The sequence below is a fragment of the Anarhichas minor genome, unplaced genomic scaffold (assembly GCF_050575085.1).
Source record: "Anarhichas minor isolate MPS153535 unplaced genomic scaffold, ASM5057508v1 ptg000023l, whole genome shotgun sequence".
Lineage (NCBI taxonomy): Eukaryota > Metazoa > Chordata > Actinopteri > Perciformes > Anarhichadidae > Anarhichas > Anarhichas minor.
In genome coordinates this window covers 4,960,963-4,982,240 of record NW_027466469.1, presented here as the reverse complement: position 1 = coordinate 4,982,240, position 21,278 = coordinate 4,960,963, and the positions used below count along the sequence as shown (strand labels likewise).

The 21,278-nt window shown below is 44.0% G+C and overlaps 1 protein-coding gene and 25 non-coding genes across 26 annotated transcripts in view; all 26 read left to right on the top strand.

Annotated features, from left to right (window-relative positions):
* slc60a1a (solute carrier family 60 member 1a) overlaps positions 1–21,278 on the top strand; it is a 156,340-nt gene that overhangs the window by 132,556 nt on the left and 2,506 nt on the right. Inside the window, exon 7 of the mRNA XM_076097002.1 lies at positions 20,877–21,024. Coding sequence (XP_075953117.1) covers positions 20,877–21,024 — 148 coding nt within the window. The remainder of the gene's footprint in view (positions 1–20,876; positions 21,025–21,278) is intronic.
* Positions 1,445–1,517, top strand: trnaf-gaa (transfer RNA phenylalanine (anticodon GAA)). The gene has a single exon. It is a non-coding gene; the product is annotated as a tRNA-Phe (tRNA).
* Positions 1,956–2,028, top strand: trnaf-gaa (transfer RNA phenylalanine (anticodon GAA)). Its single transcript has one exon. It is a non-coding gene; the product is annotated as a tRNA-Phe (tRNA).
* Positions 2,467–2,539, top strand: trnaf-gaa (transfer RNA phenylalanine (anticodon GAA)). The gene has a single exon. It is a non-coding gene; the product is annotated as a tRNA-Phe (tRNA).
* On the top strand, positions 3,489–3,561 carry trnaf-gaa (transfer RNA phenylalanine (anticodon GAA)). The gene has a single exon. It is a non-coding gene; the product is annotated as a tRNA-Phe (tRNA).
* On the top strand, positions 4,000–4,072 carry trnaf-gaa (transfer RNA phenylalanine (anticodon GAA)). Its single transcript has one exon. It is a non-coding gene; the product is annotated as a tRNA-Phe (tRNA).
* On the top strand, positions 4,835–4,907 carry trnaf-gaa (transfer RNA phenylalanine (anticodon GAA)). Its single transcript has one exon. It is a non-coding gene; the product is annotated as a tRNA-Phe (tRNA).
* trnaf-gaa (transfer RNA phenylalanine (anticodon GAA)) lies at positions 5,346–5,418 on the top strand. Its single transcript has one exon. It is a non-coding gene; the product is annotated as a tRNA-Phe (tRNA).
* trnaf-gaa (transfer RNA phenylalanine (anticodon GAA)) lies at positions 5,857–5,929 on the top strand. Its single transcript has one exon. It is a non-coding gene; the product is annotated as a tRNA-Phe (tRNA).
* On the top strand, positions 6,368–6,440 carry trnaf-gaa (transfer RNA phenylalanine (anticodon GAA)). The gene has a single exon. It is a non-coding gene; the product is annotated as a tRNA-Phe (tRNA).
* trnaf-gaa (transfer RNA phenylalanine (anticodon GAA)) lies at positions 6,879–6,951 on the top strand. The gene has a single exon. It is a non-coding gene; the product is annotated as a tRNA-Phe (tRNA).
* Positions 7,714–7,786, top strand: trnaf-gaa (transfer RNA phenylalanine (anticodon GAA)). The gene has a single exon. It is a non-coding gene; the product is annotated as a tRNA-Phe (tRNA).
* trnaf-gaa (transfer RNA phenylalanine (anticodon GAA)) lies at positions 8,225–8,297 on the top strand. The gene has a single exon. It is a non-coding gene; the product is annotated as a tRNA-Phe (tRNA).
* trnaf-gaa (transfer RNA phenylalanine (anticodon GAA)) lies at positions 8,736–8,808 on the top strand. Its single transcript has one exon. It is a non-coding gene; the product is annotated as a tRNA-Phe (tRNA).
* trnaf-gaa (transfer RNA phenylalanine (anticodon GAA)) lies at positions 9,247–9,319 on the top strand. Its single transcript has one exon. It is a non-coding gene; the product is annotated as a tRNA-Phe (tRNA).
* trnaf-gaa (transfer RNA phenylalanine (anticodon GAA)) lies at positions 9,758–9,830 on the top strand. The gene has a single exon. It is a non-coding gene; the product is annotated as a tRNA-Phe (tRNA).
* On the top strand, positions 10,269–10,341 carry trnaf-gaa (transfer RNA phenylalanine (anticodon GAA)). Its single transcript has one exon. It is a non-coding gene; the product is annotated as a tRNA-Phe (tRNA).
* trnaf-gaa (transfer RNA phenylalanine (anticodon GAA)) lies at positions 10,780–10,852 on the top strand. The gene has a single exon. It is a non-coding gene; the product is annotated as a tRNA-Phe (tRNA).
* trnaf-gaa (transfer RNA phenylalanine (anticodon GAA)) lies at positions 11,291–11,363 on the top strand. The gene has a single exon. It is a non-coding gene; the product is annotated as a tRNA-Phe (tRNA).
* On the top strand, positions 11,802–11,874 carry trnaf-gaa (transfer RNA phenylalanine (anticodon GAA)). The gene has a single exon. It is a non-coding gene; the product is annotated as a tRNA-Phe (tRNA).
* On the top strand, positions 12,313–12,385 carry trnaf-gaa (transfer RNA phenylalanine (anticodon GAA)). The gene has a single exon. It is a non-coding gene; the product is annotated as a tRNA-Phe (tRNA).
* trnaf-gaa (transfer RNA phenylalanine (anticodon GAA)) lies at positions 12,824–12,896 on the top strand. Its single transcript has one exon. It is a non-coding gene; the product is annotated as a tRNA-Phe (tRNA).
* On the top strand, positions 13,326–13,398 carry trnaf-gaa (transfer RNA phenylalanine (anticodon GAA)). The gene has a single exon. It is a non-coding gene; the product is annotated as a tRNA-Phe (tRNA).
* trnaf-gaa (transfer RNA phenylalanine (anticodon GAA)) lies at positions 15,372–15,444 on the top strand. Its single transcript has one exon. It is a non-coding gene; the product is annotated as a tRNA-Phe (tRNA).
* On the top strand, positions 17,418–17,490 carry trnaf-gaa (transfer RNA phenylalanine (anticodon GAA)). The gene has a single exon. It is a non-coding gene; the product is annotated as a tRNA-Phe (tRNA).
* trnaf-gaa (transfer RNA phenylalanine (anticodon GAA)) lies at positions 19,969–20,041 on the top strand. Its single transcript has one exon. It is a non-coding gene; the product is annotated as a tRNA-Phe (tRNA).

Genomic DNA, 21,278 nt, shown 5'->3' with positions numbered 1-21,278 from the left:
CATGGATCGTTGCTTTTCCCCGAAATTCCGGCAATTTTTTCCAGATGCTTTGTATGTTGTCTGAGTGCCACTCCAGGCACCCCTTTTGTGCCGAAATAGCTCAGTTGGGAGAGCGTTAGACTGAAGATCTAAATGTCCCTGGTTCAATCCTGGGTTTCGGCAGCTGGAAGTTGTGTTTTGGGGACATATTGCCTCGTTAAATGTTCCTTTGTTGGCATATGGTAGAGTAAGTTGAGTGCTGTATGGAGTCTTCAGTGTTGTCCCTGAAGTTCAGAACACACCAGTTAATATAACTAGTCAACAAAGTACGAAAGCAGAAAGCAAACATTCCTGAAATGTCTGTCATTTTTCATTCATTCACAGCAATCTGGTGCCATTCACTCGCTTCCCTTATGTGCTCACCCTGAGGTTGAGGCCTGTATGGAGAGTTCAGTGTTAGATTGCTTTGAATTGTAAACTGGAGCTAAGCTAGTCCGATGCTAAGCGACAGTGCAAGAGCCTCTTGATGGTTCATGGATCGTTGCTTTTCCCCGAAATTCCGGCAATTTTTTCCAGATGCTTTGTATGTTGTCTGAGTGCCACTCCAGGCACCCCTTTTGTGCCGAAATAGCTCAGTTGGGAGAGCGTTAGACTGAAGATCTAAATGTCCCTGGTTCAATCCTGGGTTTCGGCAGCTGGAAGTTGTGTTTTGGGGACATATTGCCTTGTTAAATGTTCCTTTGTTGGCATATGGTAGAGTAAGTTGAGTGCTGTATGGAGTCTTCAGTGTTGTCCCTGAAGTTCAGAACACACCAGTTAATATAACTAGTCAACAAAGTACGAAAGCAGAAAGCAAACATTCCTGAAATGTCTGTCATTTTTCATTCATTCACAGCAATCTGGTGCCATTCACTCGCTTCCCTTATGTGCTCACCCTGAGGTTGAGGCCTGTATGGAGAGTTCAGTGTTAGATTGCTTTGAATTGTAAACTGGAGCTAAGCTAGTCCGATGCTAAGCGACAGTGCAAGAGCCTCTTGATGGTTCATGGATCGTTGCTTTTCCCCGAAATTCCGGCAATTTTTTCCAGATGCTTTGTATGTTGTCTGAGTGCCACTCCAGGCACCCTTTTTGTGCCGAAATAGCTCAGTTGGGAGAGCGTTAGACTGAAGATCTAAATGTCCCTGTTTCAATCCCGGGTTTCGGCAGCTGGAAGTTGTCTTTTGGGGACATATTGCCTTGTTAAATGTTCCTTTGTTGGCATATGGTAGAGTAAGTTGAGTGCTGTATGGAGTCTTCAGTGTTGGATTGTTTTGAATTGTAAACTGGAGCTAAGCTAGTCCGATGCTAAGCGACAGTGCAAGAGCCTCTTGATGGTTCATGGATCATTGCTTTTTCCTGAAATTCCGGCAATTTTTTCCAGATGCTTTGTATGTTGTCTGAGCGCCACTCCAGGCACCACTTTTCTGCCGAAATAGCTCAGTTGGGAGAGCGTTAGACTGAAGATCTAAATGTCCCTGGTTCAATCCCGGGTTTCGGCAGCTGGAAGTTGTGTTTTGGGGACATATTGCCTAGTTAAATGTTCCTTTGTTGGCATATGGTAGAGTAAGTTGAGTGCTGTATGGAGTCTTCAGTGTTGTCCCTGAAGTTCAGAACACACCAGTTAATATAACTAGTCAACAAAGTACGAAAGCAGAAAGCAAACATTCCTGAAATGTCTGTCATTTTTCATTCATTCACAGCAATCTGGTGCGATTCACTCGCTTCCCTTATGTGCTCACCCTGAGGTTGAGGCTTGTATGGAGAGTTCAGTGTTAGATTGTTTTGAATTGTAAACTGGAGCTAAGCTAGTCCGATGCTAAGCGACAGTGCAAGAGCCTCTTGATGGTTCATGGATCGTTGCTTATTCCCGAAATTCCGGCAATTTTTTCCAGATGCTTTGTATGTTGTCTGAGTGCCACTCCAGGCACCCCTTTTGTGCCGAAATAGCTCAGTTGGGAGAGCGTTAGACTGAAGATCTAAATGTCCCTGGTTCAATCCCGGGTTTCGGCAGCTGGAAGTTGTGTTTTGGGGACATATTGCCTAGTTAAATGTTCCTTTGTTGGCATATGGTAGAGTAAGTTGAGTGCTGTATGGAGTCTTCAGTGTTGTCCCTGAAGTTCAGAACACACCAGTTAATATAACTAGTCAACAAAGTAGGAAAGCAGAAAGCAAACATTCCTGAAATGTCTGTCATTTTTCATTCATTCACAGCAATCTGGTGCGATTCACTCGCTTCCCTTATGTGCTCACCTTGAGGTTGAGGCCTGTATGGAGAGTTCAGTGTTGGATTGTTTTGAATTGTAAACTGGAGCTAAGCTAGTCCGATGCTAAGTGACAGTGCAAGAGCCTCTTGATGGTTCATGGATCGTTGCTTTTCCCCGAAATTCCGGCAATTTTTTCCAGATGCTTTGTATGTTGTCTGAGTGCCACTCCAGGCACCCCTTTTGTGCCGAAATAGCTCAGTTGGGAGAGCGTTAGACTGAAGATCTAAATGTCCCTGGTTCAATCCCGGGTTTCGGCAGCTGGAAGTTGTGTTTTGGGGACATATTGCCTAGTTAAATGTTCCTTTGTTGGCATATGGTAGAGTAAGTTGAGTGCTGTATGGAGTCTTCAGTGTTGTCCCTGATGTTCAGAACACACCAGTTAATATAACTAGTCAACAAAGTAGGAAAGCAGAAAGCAAACATTCCTGAAATGTCTGTCATTTTTCATTCATTCACAGCAATCTGGTGCGATTCACTCGCTTCCCTTATGTGCTCACCTTGAGGTTGAGGCCTGTATGGAGAGTTCAGTGTTGGATTGTTTTGAATTGTAAACTGGAGCTAAGCTAGTCCGATGCTAAGTGACAGTGCAAGAGCCTCTTGATGGTTCATGGATCGTTGCTTTTCCCCGAAATTCCGGCAATTTTTTCCAGATGCTTTGTATGTTGTCTGAGTGCCACTCCAGGCACCCCTTTTGTGCCAAAATAGCTCAGTTGGGAGAGCGTTAGACTGAAGATCTAAATGTCCCTGGTTCAATCCCGGGTTTCGGCAGCTGGAAGTTGTGTTTTGGGGACATATTGCCTAGTTAAATGTTCCTTTGTTGGCATATGGTAGAGTAAGTTGAGTGCTGTATGGAGTCTTCAGTGTTGTCCCTGAAGTTCAGAACACACCAGTTAATATAACTAGTCAACAAAGTACGAAAGCAGAAAGCAAACATTCCTGAAATGTCTGTCATTTTTCATTCATTCACAGCAATCTGGTGCCATTCACTCGCTTCCCTTATGTGCTCACCCTGAGGTTGAGGCCTGTATGGAGAGTTCAGTGTTGGATTGTTTTGAATTGTAAACTGGAGCTAAGCTAGTCCGATGCTAAGTGACAGTGCAAGAGCCTCTTGATGGTTCATGGATCGTTGCTTTTCCCCGAAATTCCGGCAATTTTTTCCAGATGCTTTGTATGTTGTCTGAGTGCCACTCCAGGCACCCTTTTTGTGCCGAAATAGCTCAGTTGGGAGAGCGTTAGACTGAAGATCTAAATGTCCCTGGTTCAATCCCGGGTTTCGGCAGCTGGAAGTTGTGTTTTGGGGACATATTGCCTCGTTAAATGTTCCTATGTTGGCATATGGTAGAGTAAGTTGAGTGCTGTATGGAGTCTTCAGTGTTGTCCCAGAAGTTCAGAACACACCAGTTAATATAACTAGTCAACAAAGTAGGAAAGCAGAAAGCAAAGTTTCCTGAAATGTCTGTCAATTTTCATTCATTCACAGCAATCTGGTGCGATTCCCTCGCTTCCCTTATGTGCTCACCCTGAGGTTGAGGCCTGTATGGATAGTTCAGTGTTAGATTGCTTTGAATTGTAAACTGGAGCTAAGCTAGTCTGATGCTAAGCGACAGTGCAAGAGACTCTTGATGGTTCATGGATCGTTGCTTTTCCCCGAAATTCCGGCAATTTTTTCCAGATGCTTTGTATGTTGTCTGAGCGCCACTCCAGGCACCGTTTTTGTGCCGAAATAGCTCAGTTGGGAGAGCGTTAGACTGAAGATCTAAATGTCCCTGGTTCAATCCCGGGTTTCGGCAGCTGGAAGTTGTGTTTTGGGGACATATTGCCTCGTTAAATGTTCCTATGTTGGCATATGGTAGAGTAAGTTGAGTGCTGTATGGAGTCTTCAGTGTTGTCCCTGAAGTTCAGAACACACCAGTTAATATAACTAGTCAACAAAGTAGGAAAGCAGAAAGCAAAGTTTCCTGAAATATCTGTCAATTTTCATTCATTCACAGCAATCTGGTGCGCTTCCCTTATGTGCTCACCCTGAGGTTGAGGCCTGTATGGAGAGTTCAGTGTTAGATTGCTTTGAATTGTAAACTGGAGCTAAGCTAGTCCGATGCTAAGCGACAGTGCAAGAGCCTCTTGATGGTTCATGGATCGTTGCTTTTCCCCGAAATTCCGGCAATTTTTTCCAGATGCTTTGTATGTTGTCTGAGTGCCACTCCAGGCACCCTTTTTGTGCCGAAATAGCTCAGTTGGGAGAGCGTTAGACTGAAGATCTAAATGTCCCTGTTTCAATCCCGGGTTTCGGCAGCTGGAAGTTGTCTTTTGGGGACATATTGCCTTGTTAAATGTTCCTTTGTTGGCATATGGTAGAGTAAGTTGAGTGCTGTATGGAGTCTTCAGTGTTGGATTGTTTTGAATTGTAAACTGGAGCTAAGCTAGTCCGATGCTAAGCGACAGTGCAAGAGCCTCTTGATGGTTCATGGATCATTGCTTTTTCCTGAAATTCCGGCAATTTTTTCCAGATGCTTTGTATGTTGTCTGAGCGCCACTCCAGGCACCACTTTTCTGCCGAAATAGCTCAGTTGGGAGAGCGTTAGACTGAAGATCTAAATGTCCCTGGTTCAATCCCGGGTTTCGGCAGCTGGAAGTTGTGTTTTGGGGACATATTGCCTAGTTAAATGTTCCTTTGTTGGCATATGGTAGAGTAAGTTGAGTGCTGTATGGAGTCTTCAGTGTTGTCCCTGAAGTTCAGAACACACCAGTTAATATAACTAGTCAACAAAGTACGAAAGCAGAAAGCAAACATTCCTGAAATGTCTGTCATTTTTCATTCATTCACAGCAATCTGGTGCGATTCACTCGCTTCCCTTATGTGCTCACCCTGAGGTTGAGGCTTGTATGGAGAGTTCAGTGTTAGATTGTTTTGAATTGTAAACTGGAGCTAAGCTAGTCCGATGCTAAGCGACAGTGCAAGAGCCTCTTGATGGTTCATGGATCGTTGCTTATTCCCGAAATTCCGGCAATTTTTTCCAGATGCTTTGTATGTTGTCTGAGTGCCACTCCAGGCACCCCTTTTGTGCCGAAATAGCTCAGTTGGGAGAGCGTTAGACTGAAGATCTAAATGTCCCTGGTTCAATCCCGGGTTTCGGCAGCTGGAAGTTGTGTTTTGGGGACATATTGCCTAGTTAAATGTTCCTTTGTTGGCATATGGTAGAGTAAGTTGAGTGCTGTATGGAGTCTTCAGTGTTGTCCCTGAAGTTCAGAACACACCAGTTAATATAACTAGTCAACAAAGTAGGAAAGCAGAAAGCAAACATTCCTGAAATGTCTGTCATTTTTCATTCATTCACAGCAATCTGGTGCGATTCACTCGCTTCCCTTATGTGCTCACCTTGAGGTTGAGGCCTGTATGGAGAGTTCAGTGTTGGATTGTTTTGAATTGTAAACTGGAGCTAAGCTAGTCCGATGCTAAGTGACAGTGCAAGAGCCTCTTGATGGTTCATGGATCGTTGCTTTTCCCCGAAATTCCGGCAATTTTTTCCAGATGCTTTGTATGTTGTCTGAGTGCCACTCCAGGCACCCCTTTTGTGCCGAAATAGCTCAGTTGGGAGAGCGTTAGACTGAAGATCTAAATGTCCCTGGTTCAATCCCGGGTTTCGGCAGCTGGAAGTTGTGTTTTGGGGACATATTGCCTAGTTAAATGTTCCTTTGTTGGCATATGGTAGAGTAAGTTGAGTGCTGTATGGAGTCTTCAGTGTTGTCCCTGAAGTTCAGAACACACCAGTTAATATAACTAGTCAACAAAGTAGGAAAGCAGAAAGCAAACATTCCTGAAATGTCTGTCATTTTTCATTCATTCACAGCAATCTGGTGCGATTCACTCGCTTCCCTTATGTGCTCACCTTGAGGTTGAGGCCTGTATGGAGAGTTCAGTGTTGGATTGTTTTGAATTGTAAACTGGAGCTAAGCTAGTCCGATGCTAAGTGACAGTGCAAGAGCCTCTTGATGGTTCATGGATCGTTGCTTTTCCCCGAAATTCCGGCAATTTTTTCCAGATGCTTTGTATGTTGTCTGAGTGCCACTCCAGGCACCCCTTTTGTGCCGAAATAGCTCAGTTGGGAGAGCGTTAGACTGAAGATCTAAATGTCCCTGGTTCAATCCCGGGTTTCGGCAGCTGGAAGTTGTGTTTTGGGGACATATTGCCTAGTTAAATGTTCCTTTGTTGGCATATGGTAGAGTAAGTTGAGTGCTGTATGGAGTCTTCAGTGTTGTCCCTGAAGTTCAGAACACACCAGTTAATATAACTAGTCAACAAAGTAGGAAAGCAGAAAGCAAACATTCCTGAAATGTCTGTCATTTTTCATTCATTCACAGCAATCTGGTGCGATTCACTCGCTTCCCTTATGTGCTCACCTTGAGGTTGAGGCCTGTATGGAGAGTTCAGTGTTGGATTGTTTTGAATTGTAAACTGGAGCTAAGCTAGTCCGATGCTAAGTGACAGTGCAAGAGCCTCTTGATGGTTCATGGATCGTTGCTTTTCCCCGAAATTCCGGCAATTTTTTCCAGATGCTTTGTATGTTGTCTGAGTGCCACTCCAGGCACCCCTTTTGTGCCGAAATAGCTCAGTTGGGAGAGCGTTAGACTGAAGATCTAAATGTCCCTGGTTCAATCCCGGGTTTCGGCAGCTGGAAGTTGTGTTTTGGGGACATATTGCCTCGTTAAATGTTCCTATGTTGGCATATGGTAGAGTAAGTTGAGTGCTGTATGGAGTCTTCAGTGTTGTCCCTGAAGTTCAGAACACACCAGTTAATATAACTAGTCAACAAAGTAGGAAAGCAGAAAGCAAAGTTTCCTGAAATATCTGTCAATTTTCATTCATTCACAGCAATCTGGTGCGCTTCCCTTATGTGCTCACCCTGAGGTTGAGGCCTGTATGGAGAGTTCAGTGTTAGATTGCTTTGAATTGTAAACTGGAGCTAAGCTAGTCCGATGCTAAGCGACAGTGCAAGAGCCTCTTGATGGTTCATGGATCGTTGCTTTTCCCCGAAATTCCGGCAATTTTTTCCAGATGCTTTGTATGTTGTCTGAGTGCCACTCCAGGCACCCTTTTTGTGCCGAAATAGCTCAGTTGGGAGAGCGTTAGACTGAAGATCTAAATGTCCCTGTTTCAATCCCGGGTTTCGGCAGCTGGAAGTTGTCTTTTGGGGACATATTGCCTTGTTAAATGTTCCTTTGTTGGCATATGGTAGAGTAAGTTGAGTGCTGTATGGAGTCTTCAGTGTTGGATTGTTTTGAATTGTAAACTGGAGCTAAGCTAGTCCGATGCTAAGCGACAGTGCAAGAGCCTCTTGATGGTTCATGGATCATTGCTTTTTCCTGAAATTCCGGCAATTTTTTCCAGATGCTTTGTATGTTGTCTGAGCGCCACTCCAGGCACCACTTTTCTGCCGAAATAGCTCAGTTGGGAGAGCGTTAGACTGAAGATCTAAATGTCCCTGGTTCAATCCCGGGTTTCGGCAGCTGGAAGTTGTGTTTTGGGGACATATTGCCTAGTTAAATGTTCCTTTGTTGGCATATGGTAGAGTAAGTTGAGTGCTGTATGGAGTCTTCAGTGTTGTCCCTGAAGTTCAGAACACACCAGTTAATATAACTAGTCAACAAAGTACGAAAGCAGAAAGCAAACATTCCTGAAATGTCTGTCATTTTTCATTCATTCACAGCAATCTGGTGCGATTCACTCGCTTCCCTTATGTGCTCACCCTGAGGTTGAGGCTTGTATGGAGAGTTCAGTGTTAGATTGTTTTGAATTGTAAACTGGAGCTAAGCTAGTCCGATGCTAAGCGACAGTGCAAGAGCCTCTTGATGGTTCATGGATCGTTGCTTATTCCCGAAATTCCGGCAATTTTTTCCAGATGCTTTGTATGTTGTCTGAGTGCCACTCCAGGCACCCCTTTTGTGCCGAAATAGCTCAGTTGGGAGAGCGTTAGACTGAAGATCTAAATGTCCCTGGTTCAATCCCGGGTTTCGGCAGCTGGAAGTTGTGTTTTGGGGACATATTGCCTAGTTAAATGTTCCTTTGTTGGCATATGGTAGAGTAAGTTGAGTGCTGTATGGAGTCTTCAGTGTTGTCCCTGAAGTTCAGAACACACCAGTTAATATAACTAGTCAACAAAGTAGGAAAGCAGAAAGCAAACATTCCTGAAATGTCTGTCATTTTTCATTCATTCACAGCAATCTGGTGCGATTCACTCGCTTCCCTTATGTGCTCACCTTGAGGTTGAGGCCTGTATGGAGAGTTCAGTGTTGGATTGTTTTGAATTGTAAACTGGAGCTAAGCTAGTCCGATGCTAAGTGACAGTGCAAGAGCCTCTTGATGGTTCATGGATCGTTGCTTTTCCCCGAAATTCCGGCAATTTTTTCCAGATGCTTTGTATGTTGTCTGAGTGCCACTCCAGGCACCCCTTTTGTGCCGAAATAGCTCAGTTGGGAGAGCGTTAGACTGAAGATCTAAATGTCCCTGGTTCAATCCCGGGTTTCGGCAGCTGGAAGTTGTGTTTTGGGGACATATTGCCTAGTTAAATGTTCCTTTGTTGGCATATGGTAGAGTAAGTTGAGTGCTGTATGGAGTCTTCAGTGTTGTCCCTGAAGTTCAGAACACACCAGTTAATATAACTAGTCAACAAAGTAGGAAAGCAGAAAGCAAACATTCCTGAAATGTCTGTCATTTTTCATTCATTCACAGCAATCTGGTGCGATTCACTCGCTTCCCTTATGTGCTCACCTTGAGGTTGAGGCCTGTATGGAGAGTTCAGTGTTGGATTGTTTTGAATTGTAAACTGGAGCTAAGCTAGTCCGATGCTAAGTGACAGTGCAAGAGCCTCTTGATGGTTCATGGATCGTTGCTTTTCCCCGAAATTCCGGCAATTTTTTCCAGATGCTTTGTATGTTGTCTGAGTGCCACTCCAGGCACCCCTTTTGTGCCGAAATAGCTCAGTTGGGAGAGCGTTAGACTGAAGATCTAAATGTCCCTGGTTCAATCCCGGGTTTCGGCAGCTGGAAGTTGTGTTTTGGGGACATATTGCCTAGTTAAATGTTCCTTTGTTGGCATATGGTAGAGTAAGTTGAGTGCTGTATGGAGTCTTCAGTGTTGTCCCTGAAGTTCAGAACACACCAGTTAATATAACTAGTCAACAAAGTAGGAAAGCAGAAAGCAAACATTCCTGAAATGTCTGTCATTTTTCATTCATTCACAGCAATCTGGTGCGATTCACTCGCTTCCCTTATGTGCTCACCTTGAGGTTGAGGCCTGTATGGAGAGTTCAGTGTTGGATTGTTTTGAATTGTAAACTGGAGCTAAGCTAGTCCGATGCTAAGTGACAGTGCAAGAGCCTCTTGATGGTTCATGGATCGTTGCTTTTCCCCGAAATTCCGGCAATTTTTTCCAGATGCTTTGTATGTTGTCTGAGTGCCACTCCAGGCACCCCTTTTGTGCCGAAATAGCTCAGTTGGGAGAGCGTTAGACTGAAGATCTAAATGTCCCTGGTTCAATCCCGGGTTTCGGCAGCTGGAAGTTGTGTTTTGGGGACATATTGCCTAGTTAAATGTTCCTTTGTTGGCATATGGTAGAGTAAGTTGAGTGCTGTATGGAGTCTTCAGTGTTGTCCCTGAAGTTCAGAACACACCAGTTAATATAACTAGTCAACAAAGTACGAAAGCAGAAAGCAAACATTCCTGAAATGTCTGTCATTTTTCATTCATTCACAGCAATCTGGTGCCATTCACTCGCTTCCCTTATGTGCTCACCCTGAGGTTGAGGCCTGTATGGAGAGTTCAGTGTTGGATTGTTTTGAATTGTAAACTGGAGCTAAGCTAGTCCGATGCTAAGTGACAGTGCAAGAGCCTCTTGATGGTTCATGGATCGTTGCTTTTCCCCGAAATTCCGGCAATTTTTTCCAGATGCTTTGTATGTTGTCTGAGTGCCACTCCAGGCACCCTTTTTGTGCCGAAATAGCTCAGTTGGGAGAGCGTTAGACTGAAGATCTAAATGTCCCTGGTTCAATCCCGGGTTTCGGCAGCTGGAAGTTGTGTTTTGGGGACATATTGCCTCGTTAAATGTTCCTATGTTGGCATATGGTAGAGTAAGTTGAGTGCTGTATGGAGTCTTCAGTGTTGTCCCAGAAGTTCAGAACACACCAGTTAATATAACTAGTCAACAAAGTAGGAAAGCAGAAAGCAAACATTCCTGAAATGTCTGTCATTTTTCATTCATTCACAGCAATCTGGTGCGATTCACTCGCTTCCCTTATGTGCTCACCTTGAGGTTGAGGCCTGTATGGAGAGTTCAGTGTTGGATTGTTTTGAATTGTAAACTGGAGCTAAGCTAGTCCGATGCTAAGTGACAGTGCAAGAGCCTCTTGATGGTTCATGGATCGTTGCTTTTCCCCGAAATTCCGGCAATTTTTTCCAGATGCTTTGTATGTTGTCTGAGTGCCACTCCAGGCACCCCTTTTGTGCCGAAATAGCTCAGTTGGGAGAGCGTTAGACTGAAGATCTAAATGTCCCTGGTTCAATCCCGGGTTTCGGCAGCTGGAAGTTGTGTTTTGGGGACATATTGCCTAGTTAAATGTTCCTTTGTTGGCATATGGTAGAGTAAGTTGAGTGCTGTATGGAGTCTTCAGTGTTGTCCCTGAAGTTCAGAACACACCAGTTAATATAACTAGTCAACAAAGTAGGAAAGCAGAAAGCAAACATTCCTGAAATGTCTGTCATTTTTCATTCATTCACAGCAATCTGGTGCGATTCACTCGCTTCCCTTATGTGCTCACCTTGAGGTTGAGGCCTGTATGGAGAGTTCAGTGTTGGATTGTTTTGAATTGTAAACTGGAGCTAAGCTAGTCCGATGCTAAGTGACAGTGCAAGAGCCTCTTGATGGTTCATGGATCGTTGCTTTTCCCCGAAATTCCGGCAATTTTTTCCAGATGCTTTGTATGTTGTCTGAGTGCCACTCCAGGCACCCCTTTTGTGCCGAAATAGCTCAGTTGGGAGAGCGTTAGACTGAAGATCTAAATGTCCCTGGTTCAATCCCGGGTTTCGGCAGCTGGAAGTTGTGTTTTGGGGACATATTGCCTAGTTAAATGTTCCTTTGTTGGCATATGGTAGAGTAAGTTGAGTGCTGTATGGAGTCTTCAGTGTTGTCCCTGAAGTTCAGAACACACCAGTTAATATAACTAGTCAACAAAGTAGGAAAGCAGAAAGCAAACATTCCTGAAATGTCTGTCATTTTTCATTCATTCACAGCAATCTGGTGCGATTCACTCGCTTCCCTTATGTGCTCACCTTGAGGTTGAGGCCTGTATGGAGAGTTCAGTGTTGGATTGTTTTGAATTGTAAACTGGAGCTAAGCTAGTCCGATGCTAAGTGACAGTGCAAGAGCCTCTTGATGGTTCATGGATCGTTGCTTTTCCCCGAAATTCCGGCAATTTTTTCCAGATGCTTTGTATGTTGTCTGAGTGCCACTCCAGGCACCCCTTTTGTGCCGAAATAGCTCAGTTGGGAGAGCGTTAGACTGAAGATCTAAATGTCCCTGGTTCAATCCCGGGTTTCGGCAGCTGGAAGTTGTGTTTTGGGGACATATTGCCTAGTTAAATGTTCCTTTGTTGGCATATGGTAGAGTAAGTTGAGTGCTGTATGGAGTCTTCAGTGTTGTCCCTGAAGTTCAGAACACACCAGTTAATATAACTAGTCAACAAAGTACGAAAGCAGAAAGCAAACATTCCTGAAATGTCTGTCATTTTTCATTCATTCACAGCAATCTGGTGCCATTCACTCGCTTCCCTTATGTGCTCACCCTGAGGTTGAGGCCTGTATGGAGAGTTCAGTGTTGGATTGTTTTGAATTGTAAACTGGAGCTAAGCTAGTCCGATGCTAAGTGACAGTGCAAGAGCCTCTTGATGGTTCATGGATCGTTGCTTTTCCCCGAAATTCCGGCAATTTTTTCCAGATGCTTTGTATGTTGTCTGAGTGCCACTCCAGGCACCCTTTTTGTGCCGAAATAGCTCAGTTGGGAGAGCGTTAGACTGAAGATCTAAATGTCCCTGGTTCAATCCCGGGTTTCGGCAGCTGGAAGTTGTGTTTTGGGGACATATTGCCTCGTTAAATGTTCCTATGTTGGCATATGGTAGAGTAAGTTGAGTGCTGTATGGAGTCTTCAGTGTTGTCCCAGAAGTTCAGAACACACCAGTTAATATAACTAGTCAACAAAGTAGGAAAGCAGAAAGCAAAGTTTCCTGAAATGTCTGTCAATTTTCATTCATTCACAGCAATCTGGTGCGATTCCCTCGCTTCCCTTATGTGCTCACCCTGAGGTTGAGGCCTGTATGGATAGTTCAGTGTTAGATTGCTTTGAATTGTAAACTGGAGCTAAGCTAGTCTGATGCTAAGCGACAGTGCAAGAGACTCTTGATGGTTCATGGATCGTTGCTTTTCCCCGAAATTCCGGCAATTTTTTCCAGATGCTTTGTATGTTGTCTGAGCGCCACTCCAGGCACCGTTTTTGTGCCGAAATAGCTCAGTTGGGAGAGCGTTAGACTGAAGATCTAAATGTCCCTGGTTCAATCCCGGGTTTCGGCAGCTGGAAGTTGTGTTTTGGGGACATATTGCCTCGTTAAATGTTCCTATGTTGGCATATGGTAGAGTAAGTTGAGTGCTGTATGGAGTCTTCAGTGTTGTCCCTGAAGTTCAGAACACACCAGTTAATATAACTAGTCAACAAAGTAGGAAAGCAGAAAGCAAAGTTTCCTGAAATGTCTGTCAATTTTCATTCATTCACAGCAATCTGGTGCGCTTCCCTTATGTGCTCACCCTGAGGTTGAGGCCTGTATGGAGAGTTCAGTGTTAGATTGCTTTGAATTGTAAACTGGAGCTAAGCTAGTCCGATGCTAAGCGACAGTGCAAGAGCCTCTTGATGGTTCATGGATCGTTGCTTATTCCCGAAATTCCGCCAATTTTTTCCAGATGCTTTGTATGTTGTCTGAGCGCCACTCCAGGCACCCTTTTTGTGCCGAAATAGCTCAGTTGGGAGAGCGTTAGACTGAAGATCTAAATGTCCCTGGTTCAATCCCGGGTTTCGGCAGCTGGAAGTTGTGTTTTGGGGACATATTGCCTAGTTAAATGTTCCTTTGTTGGCATATGGTAGAGTAAGTTGAGTGCTGTATGGAGTCTTCAGTGTTGTCCCTGAAGTTCAGAACACACCAGTTAATATAACTAGTCAACAAAGTACGAAAGCAGAAAGCAAACATTCCTGAAATGTCTGTCATTTTTCATTCATTCACAGCAATCTGGTGCGATTCACTCGCTTCCCTTATGTGCTCACCCTGAGGTTGAGGCTTGTATGGAGAGTTCAGTGTTAGATTGTTTTGAATTGTAAACTGGAGCTAAGCTAGTCCGATGCTAAGCGACAGTGCAAGAGCCTCTTGATGGTTCATGGATCGTTGCTTATTCCCGAAATTCCGGCAATTTTTTCCAGATGCTTTGTATGTTGTCTGAGCGCCACTCCAGGCACCGTTTTTGTGCCGAAATAGCTCAGTTGGGAGAGCGTTAGACTGAAGATCTGAATGTCCCTGGTTCAATCCCGGGTTTCGGCAGCTGGAAGTTGTGTTTTGGGGACATATTGCCTCGTTAAATGTTCCTATGTTGGCATATGGTAGAGTAAGTTGAGTGCTGTATGGAGTCTTCAGTGTTGTCCCTGAAGTTCAGAACACACCAGTTAATATAACTAGTCAACAAAGTAGGAAAGCAGAAAGCAAACATTCCTGAAATGTCTGTCAATTTTCATTCATTCACAGCAATCTGGTGCGATTCCCTCGCTTCCCTTATGTGCTCACCCTGAGGTTGAGGCCTGTATGGATAGTTCAGTGTTAGATTGCTTTGAATTGTAAACTGGAGCTAAGCTAGTCCGATGCTAAGCGACAGTGCAAGAGACTCTTGATGGTTTATGGATCGTTGCTTTTTTCCCGAAATTCCGACAATTTTTTCCAGATGCTTTGTATGTTGTCTGAGCGCCACTCCAGGAACCCTTTTTGTGCCGAAATAGCTCAGTTGGGAGACTGTTAGACTGAAGATCTAAATATCCCTGGTTCAATCCCGGGTTTCGGCAGCTGGAAGTTGTCATTTGGGGACATATTGCCTTGTTAAATGTTCCTTTGTTGGCATATGGTAGAGTAAGTTGAGTGCTGTATGGAGTCTTCAGTGTTGTCCCTGAAGTTCAGAACACACCAGTTAATATGACTAGTCAACAAAGTAGGAAAGCAGAAAGCAAACATTCCTGTATTTTCATTTCAATTTTCATTCATTCACAGCAATCTGGTGCGATTCACTCGCTTCCCTTATGTGCTCACCCTGAGGTTGAGGCTTGTATGGAGAGTTCAGTGTTAGATTGTTTTGAATTGTAAACTGGAGCTAAGCTAGTCCGATGCTAAGCGACAGTGCAAGAGCCTCTTGATGGTTCATGGATCGTTGCTTATTCCCGAAATTCCGGCAATTTTTTCCAGATGCTTTGTATGTTGTCTGAGCGCCACTCCAGGCACCGTTTTTGTGCCGAAATAGCTCAGTTGGGAGAGCGTTAGACTGAAGATCTGAATGTCCCTGGTTCAATCCCGGGTTTCGGCAGCTGGAAGTTGTATTTTGGGGACATATTGCCTCGTTAAATGTTCCTATGTTGGCATATGGTAGAGTAAGTTGAGTGCTGTATGGAGTCTTCAGTGTTGTCCCTGAAGTTCAGAACACACCAGTTAATATAACTAGTCAACAAAGTAGGAAAGCAGAAAGCAAACATTCCTGAAATGTCTGTCAATTTTCATTCATTCACAGCAATCTGGTGCGATTCCCTCGCTTCCCTTATGTGCTCACCCTGAGGTTGAGGCCTGTATGGAGAGTTCAGTGTTAGATTGTTTTGAATTGTAAACTGGAGCTAAGCTAGTCCGATGCTAAGCGACAGTGCAAGAGCCTCTTGATGGTTCATGGATCGTTGCTTATTCCCGAAATTCCGGCAATTTTTTCCAGATGCTTTGTATGTTGTCTGAGCGCCACTCCAGGCACCGTTTTTGTGCCGAAATAGCTCAGTTGGGAGAGCGTTAGACTGAAGATCTAAATGTCCCTGGTTCAATCCCGGGTTTCGGCAGCTGGAAGTTGTGTTTTGGGGACATATTGCCTCGTTAAATGTTCCTATGTTGGCATATGGTAGAGTAAGTTGAGTGCTGTATGGAGTCTTCAGTGTTGTCCCTGAAGTTCAGAACACACCAGTTAATATAACTAGTCAACAAAGTACGAAAGCAGAAAGCAAACATTCCTGAAATGTCTGTCATTTTTCATTCATTCACAGCAATCTGGTGCGATTCACTCGCTTCCCTTATGTGCTCACCCTGAGGTTGAGGCTTGTATGGAGAGTTCAGTGTTAGATTGTTTTGAATTGTAAACTGGAGCTAAGCTAGTCCGATGCTAAGCGACAGTGCAAGAGCCTCTTGATGGTTCATGGATCGTTGCTTATTCCCGAAATTCCGGCAATTTTTTCCAGATGCTTTGTATGTTGTCTGAGCGCCACTCCAGGCACCGTTTTTGTGCCGAAATAGCTCAGTTGGGAGAGCGTTAGACTGAAGATCTGAATGTCCCTGGTTCAATCCCGGGTTTCGGCAGCTGGAAGTTGTGTTTTGGGGACATATTGCCTCGTTAAATGTTCCTATGTTGGCATATGGTAGAGTAAGTTGAGTGCTGTATGGAGTCTTCAGTGTTGTCCCTGAAGTTCAGAACACACCAGTTAATATAACTAGTCAACAAAGTAGGAAAGCAGAAAGCAAACATTCCTGAAATGTCTGTCAATTTTCATTCATTCACAGCAATCTGGTGCGATTCCCTCGCTTCCCTTATGTGCTCACCCTGAGGTTGAGGCCTGTATGGATAGTTCAGTGTTAGATTGCTTTGAATTGTAAACTGGAGCTAAGCTAGTCCGATGCTAAGCGACAGTGCAAGAGACTCTTGATGGTTCATGGATCGTTGCTTTTTTCCCGAAATTCCGACAATTTTTTCCAGATGCTTTGTATGTTGTCTGAGCGCCACTCCAGGAACCCTTTTTGTGCCGAAATAGCTCAGTTGGGAGACTGTTAGACTGAAGATCTAAATGTCCCTGGTTCAATCCCGGGTTTCGGCAGCTGGAAGTTGTGTTTTGGGGACATATTGCCTTGTTAAATGTTCCTTTGTTGGCATATGGTAGAGTAAGTTGAGTGCTGTATGGAGTCTTCAGTGTTGTCCCTGAAGTTCAGAACACACCAGTTAATATGACTAGTCAACAAAGTAGGAAAGCAGAAAGCAAACATTCCTGTATTTTCATTTCAATTTTCATTCATTCACAGCAATCTGGTGCCATTCACTCGCTTCCCTTATGTGCTCACCCTGAGGTTGAGGCTTGTATGGAGAGTTCAGTGTTAGATTGTTTTGAATTGTAAACTGGAGCTAAGCTAGTCCGATGCTAAGCGACAGTGCAAGAGCCTCTTGATGGTTCATGGATCGTTGCTTATTCCCGAAATTCCGGCAATTTTTTCCAGATGCTTTGTATGTTGTCTGAGCGCCACTCCAGGCACCGTTTTTGTGCCGAAATAGCTCAGTTGGGAGAGCGTTAGACTGAAGATCTGAATGTCCCTGGTTCAATCCCGGGTTTCGGCAGCTGGAAGTTGTATTTTGGGGACATATTGCCTCGTTAAATGTTCCTATGTTGGCATATGGTAGAGTAAGTTGAGTGCTGTATGGAGTCTTCAGTGTTGTCCCTGAAGTTCAGAACACACCAGTTAATATAACTAGTCAACAAAGTAGGAAAGCAGAAAGCAAACATTCCTGAAATGTCTGTCAATTTTCATTCATTCACAGCAATCTGGTGCGATTCCCTCGCTTCCCTTATGTGCTCACCCTGAGGTTGAGGCCTGTATGGAGAGTTCAGTGTTAGATTGTTTTGAATTGTAAACTGGAGCTAAGCTAGTCCGATGCTAAGCGACAGTGCAAGAGCCTCTTGATGGTTCATGGATCGTTGCTTATTCCCGAAATTCCGGCAATTTTTTCCAGATGCTTTGTATGTTGTCTGAGCGCCACTCCAGGCACCGTTTTTGTGCCGAAATAGCTCAGTTGGGAGAGCGTTAGACTGAAGATCTAAATGTCCCTGGTTCAATCCCGGGTTTCGGCAGCTGGAAGTTGTGTTTTGGGGACATATTGCCTCGTTAAATGTTCCTATGTTGGCATATGGTAGAGTAAGTTGAGTGCTGTATGGAGTCTTCAGTGTTGTCCCTGAAGTTCAGAACACACCAGTTAATATAACTAGTCAACAAAGTACGAAAGCAGAAAGCAAACATTCCTGAAATGTCTGTCATTTTTCATTCATTCACAGCAATCTGGTGCGATTCACTCGCTTCCCTTATGTGCTCACCCTGAGGTTGAGGCTTGTATGGAGAGTTCAGTGTTAGATTGTTTTGAATTGTAAACTGGAGCTAAGCTAGTCCGATGCTAAGCGACAGTGCAAGAGCCTCTTGATGGTTCATGGATCGTTGCTTATTCCCGAAATTCCGGCAATTTTTTCCAGATGCTTTGTATGTTGTCTGAGCGCCACTCCAGGCACCGTTTTTGTGCCGAAATAGCTCAGTTGGGAGAGCGTTAGACTGAAGATCTGAATGTCCCTGGTTCAATCCCGGGTTTCGGCAGCTGGAAGTTGTGTTTTGGGGACATATTGCCTCGTTAAATGTTCCTATGTTGGCATATGGTAGAGTAAGTTGAGTGCTGTATGGAGTCTTCAGTGTTGTCCCTGAAGTTCAGAACACACCAGTTAATATAACTAGTCAACAAAGTAGGAAAGCAGAAAGCAAACATTCCTGAAATGTCTGTCAATTTTCATTCATTCACAGCAATCTGGTGCGATTCCCTCGCTTCCCTTATGTGCTCACCCTGAGGTTGAGGCCTGTATGGATAGTTCAGTGTTAGATTGCTTTGAATTGTAAACTGGAGCTAAGCTAGTCCGATGCTAAGCGACAGTGCAAGAGACTCTTGATGGTTCATGGATCGTTGCTTTTTTCCCGAAATTCCGACAATTTTTTCCAGATGCTTTGTATGTTGTCTGAGCGCCACTCCAGGAACCCTTTTTGTGCCGAAATAGCTCAGTTGGGAGACTGTTAGACTGAAGATCTAAATGTCCCTGGTTCAATCCCGGGTTTCGGCAGCTGGAAGTTGTGTTTTGGGGACATATTGCCTTGTTAAATGTTCCTTTGTTGGCATATGGTAGAGTAAGTTGAGTGCTGTATGGAGTCTTCAGTGTTGTCCCTGAAGTTCAGAACACACCAGTTAATATGACTAGTCAACAAAGTAGGAAAGCAGAAAGCAAACATTCCTGTATTTTCATTTCAATTTTCATTCATTCACAGCAATCTGGTGCCATTCACTCGCTTCCCTTATGTGCTCACCCTGAGGTTGAGGCTTGTATGGAGAGTTCAGTGTTAGATTGTTTTGAATTGTAAACTGGAGCTAAGCTAGTCCGATGCTAAGCGACAGTGCAAGAGCCTCTTGATGGTTCATGGATCGTTGCTTATTCCCGAAATTCCGGCAATTTTTTCCAGATGCTTTGTATGTTGTCTGAGCGCCACTCCAGGCACCGTTTTTGTGCCGAAATAGCTCAGTTGGGAGAGCGTTAGACTGAAGATCTGAATGTCCCTGGTTCAATCCCGGGTTTCGGCAGCTGGAAGTTGTGTTTTGGGGACATATTGCCTCGTTAAATGTTCCTATGTTGGCATATGGTAGAGTAAGTTGAGTGCTGTATGGAGTCTTCAGTGTTGTCCCTGAAGTTCAGAACACACCAGTTAATATAACTAGTCAACAAAGTAGGAAAGCAGAAAGCAAACATTCCTGAAATGTCTGTCAATTTTCATTCATTCACAGCAATCTGGTGCGATTCCCTCGCTTCCCTTATGTGCTCACCCTGAGGTTGAGGCCTGTATGGAGAGTTCAGTGTTAGATTGCTTTGAATTGTAAACTGGAGCTAAGCTAGTCCGATGCTAAGCGACAGTGCAAGAGACTCTTGATGGTTCATGGATCGTTGCTTTTTTCCCGAAATTCCGACAATTTTTTCCAGATGCTTTGTATGTTGTCTGAGCGCCACTCCAGGAACCCTTTTTGTGCCGAAATAGCTCAGTTGGGAGACTGTTAGACTGAAGATCTAAATGTCCCTGGTTCAATCCCGGGTTTCGGCAGCTGGAAGTTGTGTTTTGGGGACATATTGCCTTGTTAAATGTTCCTTTGTTGGCATATGGTAGAGTAAGTTGAGTGCTGTATGGAGTCTTCAGTGTTGTCCCTGAAGTTCAGAACACACCAGTTAATATAACTAGTCAACAAAGTAGGAAAGCAAACATTCCTGAAATGTCTGTCAATTTTCATTCATTCACAGCAATCTGGTGCGATTCACTCGCTTCCCTTATGTGCTCACCCTGAGGTTGAGGCCTGTATGGAAAGTTCAGTGTTGGATTGTTTTGAATTGTAAACTGTAGCTAAGCTAGTCCGATGCTAAGCGACAGTGCAAGAGCCTCTTGATGGTTCATGGATCGTTGCTTATTCCCGAAATTCCGGCAATTTTTTCCAGATGCTTTGTATGTTGTCTGAGCGCCACTCCAGGCACCCTTTTTGTGCCGAAATAGCTCAGTTGGGAGAGCGTTAGACTGAAGATCTAGATGTCCCTGGTTCAATCCCGGGTTTCGGCAGCTGGAAGTTGTGTTTTGGGGACATATTGTCCCGTTAAATGTTCCTTTGTTGCCATATGGTAGAGTAAGTTGAGTGCTGTATGGAGTCTTCAGTGTTGTCCCTGAAGTTCAGAACACACCAGTTAATATAACTAGTCAACAAAGTAGGAAAGCAGAAAGCAAACATTCCTGAAATGTCTGTCAATTTTCATTCATTCACAGCAATCTGGTGCGATTCACTCGCAATCTTGAGGTACCAGATTCACTTCTACAAACAACAATTAATTAAACAATTAAACAATTAAAACACGTATGTTTTTTACTATATTGATGTACATTTTAACTTGACATGTGCTTGTTTTCTTCTAAAACTACATTCCTAAATGCGGTTAATTTAGTCAGATGTTAAAGACTCAGCAGTCAATACTAAAGCTGTGGAGTTTGAATGTTCTCCAAATCTGCAACAGATGTTTTGATGTTCGGCTGCTCCTTTTTTCTAATTTTAGGAATTCATTTTCTTTTTTTTCTCGTCAGATGGACAGAGGGCTGCACTGATGCTCTACTCACTGTATAGCAGAGCTCTGAACTGCAATACACAACAGTCTAAAACACTAGTAAACATTTTAAAAAAGACAACAGCATTTCAAACAGTATATCTCATCAAAATCTGGATTAGATGATGTCAATTTCAGAGTTTAGGTCAAGAAGTGCTCGCTTTTTGGCTCATTTTGTAGTCTCGATATATAAGTTCTGCAAGTATAACTGTGTTCTTTTGGATGTTTACTGTAGAACACAGGCTTCTGTTGAGTTCAAATCTTTCTCTCACTTGTACTGCCTTTCTGTTTGCTTCTTTCAGGTCGGAGTCATAACTGTGCAGTGCCTGTTGTTGATCTTCTACACCAGCAGTGTGTTCCTCTTCATCGGTACCTGCGTTTTGGGACTGTGCATTAGCAGCGTGTTCCCGTCCATGCTGGCCTTTACAGAAGACATGCTAGACTACAAAGGTACACATTCTAAATATTACATCGGTAGGTAGTACTAACCTCACTGTAAAGCACAATTGGTCACAGGATCAATTCCGCTCTGTTACTTTTGCGTTGCTGGTGGTGTGCACACCACAGGATGTTTGGCAGACTGGTATTGTTACACCTGCTCCCGATGTCATATAGCTAGCAAGGCCAATAGAGCAGAATCAATGCTGGGTGGCAGTAAAAGAGGTTTAACCAGCAACTGGTGCAGAAGTAGTCGAGCTGACTTA